A 1,694-nucleotide genomic window follows, 5' to 3' on the forward strand; every position below is an offset into this window, starting at 1 on the left:
AAATCCAAAGGGTTGCCAGAGTGAGGTATATTAATGAGGTATATTAGTTTCCAGTGCTGAAGAACAGAGGTGGTACTTGCATCACTGTTCTAAACTGGTAACAGCTTTCCTTATGTCTTGCCTTTAAATTAAGGCAAAAGTTGACAACTTTCTTTTAAAGAAAAAAATGGTTGCTAACAAAAATTTGAGATAACCTTTGTCTCATCACTGCACCTTTTTCTAACAAAATGCCTTTACAAGCAATAGAATAACATGGCTACAGTGGTGGATTTTTTTCCAAATTAAAGTGTATTTCAGAACAAATTGCAGTTGTAGAAAATTGTACAATTAAACTACCAATGTTTCTTACAATTTTTAAGAAGTAAAAAAGTAAACAAAGATGTGAAAAAGGATACAAAGAGAAAATTCACTGGCTTATGAAAATATCTGCATATACAAACATATCCCCAAGATAAAATACAAAAATGTATATTCAATTTATGCAGATATGCTCTGAAGAGCATGTCTATTAAAATATTTTACCTGGTGTTATAAAGGATACTAATAATTTATACTTTGAAGAATTATTTTTGCTGTACTTATTCTCTGAATGTTCAGTTCACAAACAGCTGCTGCCTAGACAAAAAGTCCTGTTACTTGCTGATGCAGTGTTTTGCCTTTAAACCCATGAATTCCTACTAAGATGACCCAGAAAAGGTATGCAGAGCTTACTGGCCTATAGCAATAGGAGTATAACGCAAACGAAATGGAGTCTCATCTTGTACCTCTACTCCTTTAAGGCCATCTGTAAATTCACTGCATCACTGCTAAAGTGGGGAATAAAGAAAACCCCCACAAAAGAAAACAACAAAACCCAAACACAACCCACCCCTTCCAACTCCCATACTACAGTTGCTTAAATAGGAAGTTATTTTGCATCTCTTGTTGGGTGAAGTTCCAGAGAATTTCTAACATACTATTTTTGACTTGCTAAAATTATTCAGTATGATTAAGCACTCCATCAAACCCCAGCCAGAAAGAACAGCTCAACTCTTTCTGATGTCATCAAGATGTCACTTAAAAATAAAATCTGAAATTGTTAAAGGCATTTCTGTGCAAACTTTTTGGCATGGTATTTAGAGCTGCATGCTCTGGTGGGCTTTTCAAGTTTGCCAATACAGCATTTTAAAATAAAGTATTCATATTTAAGAGGCTAGGCTGTGTAATGTCTAATAAAAGCAGAATGATACCATGGATCTTCTAAACTTAATCTGATAAGCTTCGTTACATTGATTTAAAACTGGATCTGCATACAAAACCTACCAGTAATGTACAACATCTAAATAAGAAACAAAGTGATTAAGCAATCCCCATAGGTGTACTGTTCTGAGAGTAAATAAATAGTTTAAAATATGCATATTGATTTAAGAAATAGAAAATAGTATCCACAAAGTGAAGGCATAGCTAAGTTTCTACATTCCAATTCATAATTTTATCATAGTCCTGAATTCGCTGTTTTATGTGAGAAAGCTTATTCTTTAGGTATTCACAACGCTCCTTTTTCTCCAGAAATGCAGGATCCTGCCAAAAATACAAAAAACTTTACATTAATATATTACACTTCCAGACTCTTACAAGAATAGTCTATTATCAGTTATGTTCTTGATTAAGGACAGTATATAAGTATTTCTGTTTCTCAAAAACCCCACTCTCTT

General features: G+C 33.3%; 1 protein-coding gene across 1 annotated transcript in view; it reads right to left on the bottom strand.

The window, feature by feature from the left end:
* Nucleotides 1-1,443: 1,443 nt before the first annotated feature.
* MARVELD2 (MARVEL domain containing 2) overlaps nt 1,444-1,694 on the bottom strand; it is a gene marked incomplete at its 5' end in the record, with an annotated part of 5,683 nt that continues 5,432 nt past the window's right edge. The window contains one exon of the mRNA XM_010191287.1: nt 1,444-1,560. Within this exon, the coding sequence (XP_010189589.1) occupies nt 1,444-1,560 (117 nt within the window). The remainder of the gene's footprint in view (nt 1,561-1,694) is intronic.

This window comes from Mesitornis unicolor, unplaced genomic scaffold (genome assembly GCF_000695765.1).
Source record: "Mesitornis unicolor isolate BGI_N332 unplaced genomic scaffold, ASM69576v1 scaffold33040, whole genome shotgun sequence".
NCBI lineage: Eukaryota > Metazoa > Chordata > Aves > Mesitornithiformes > Mesitornithidae > Mesitornis > Mesitornis unicolor.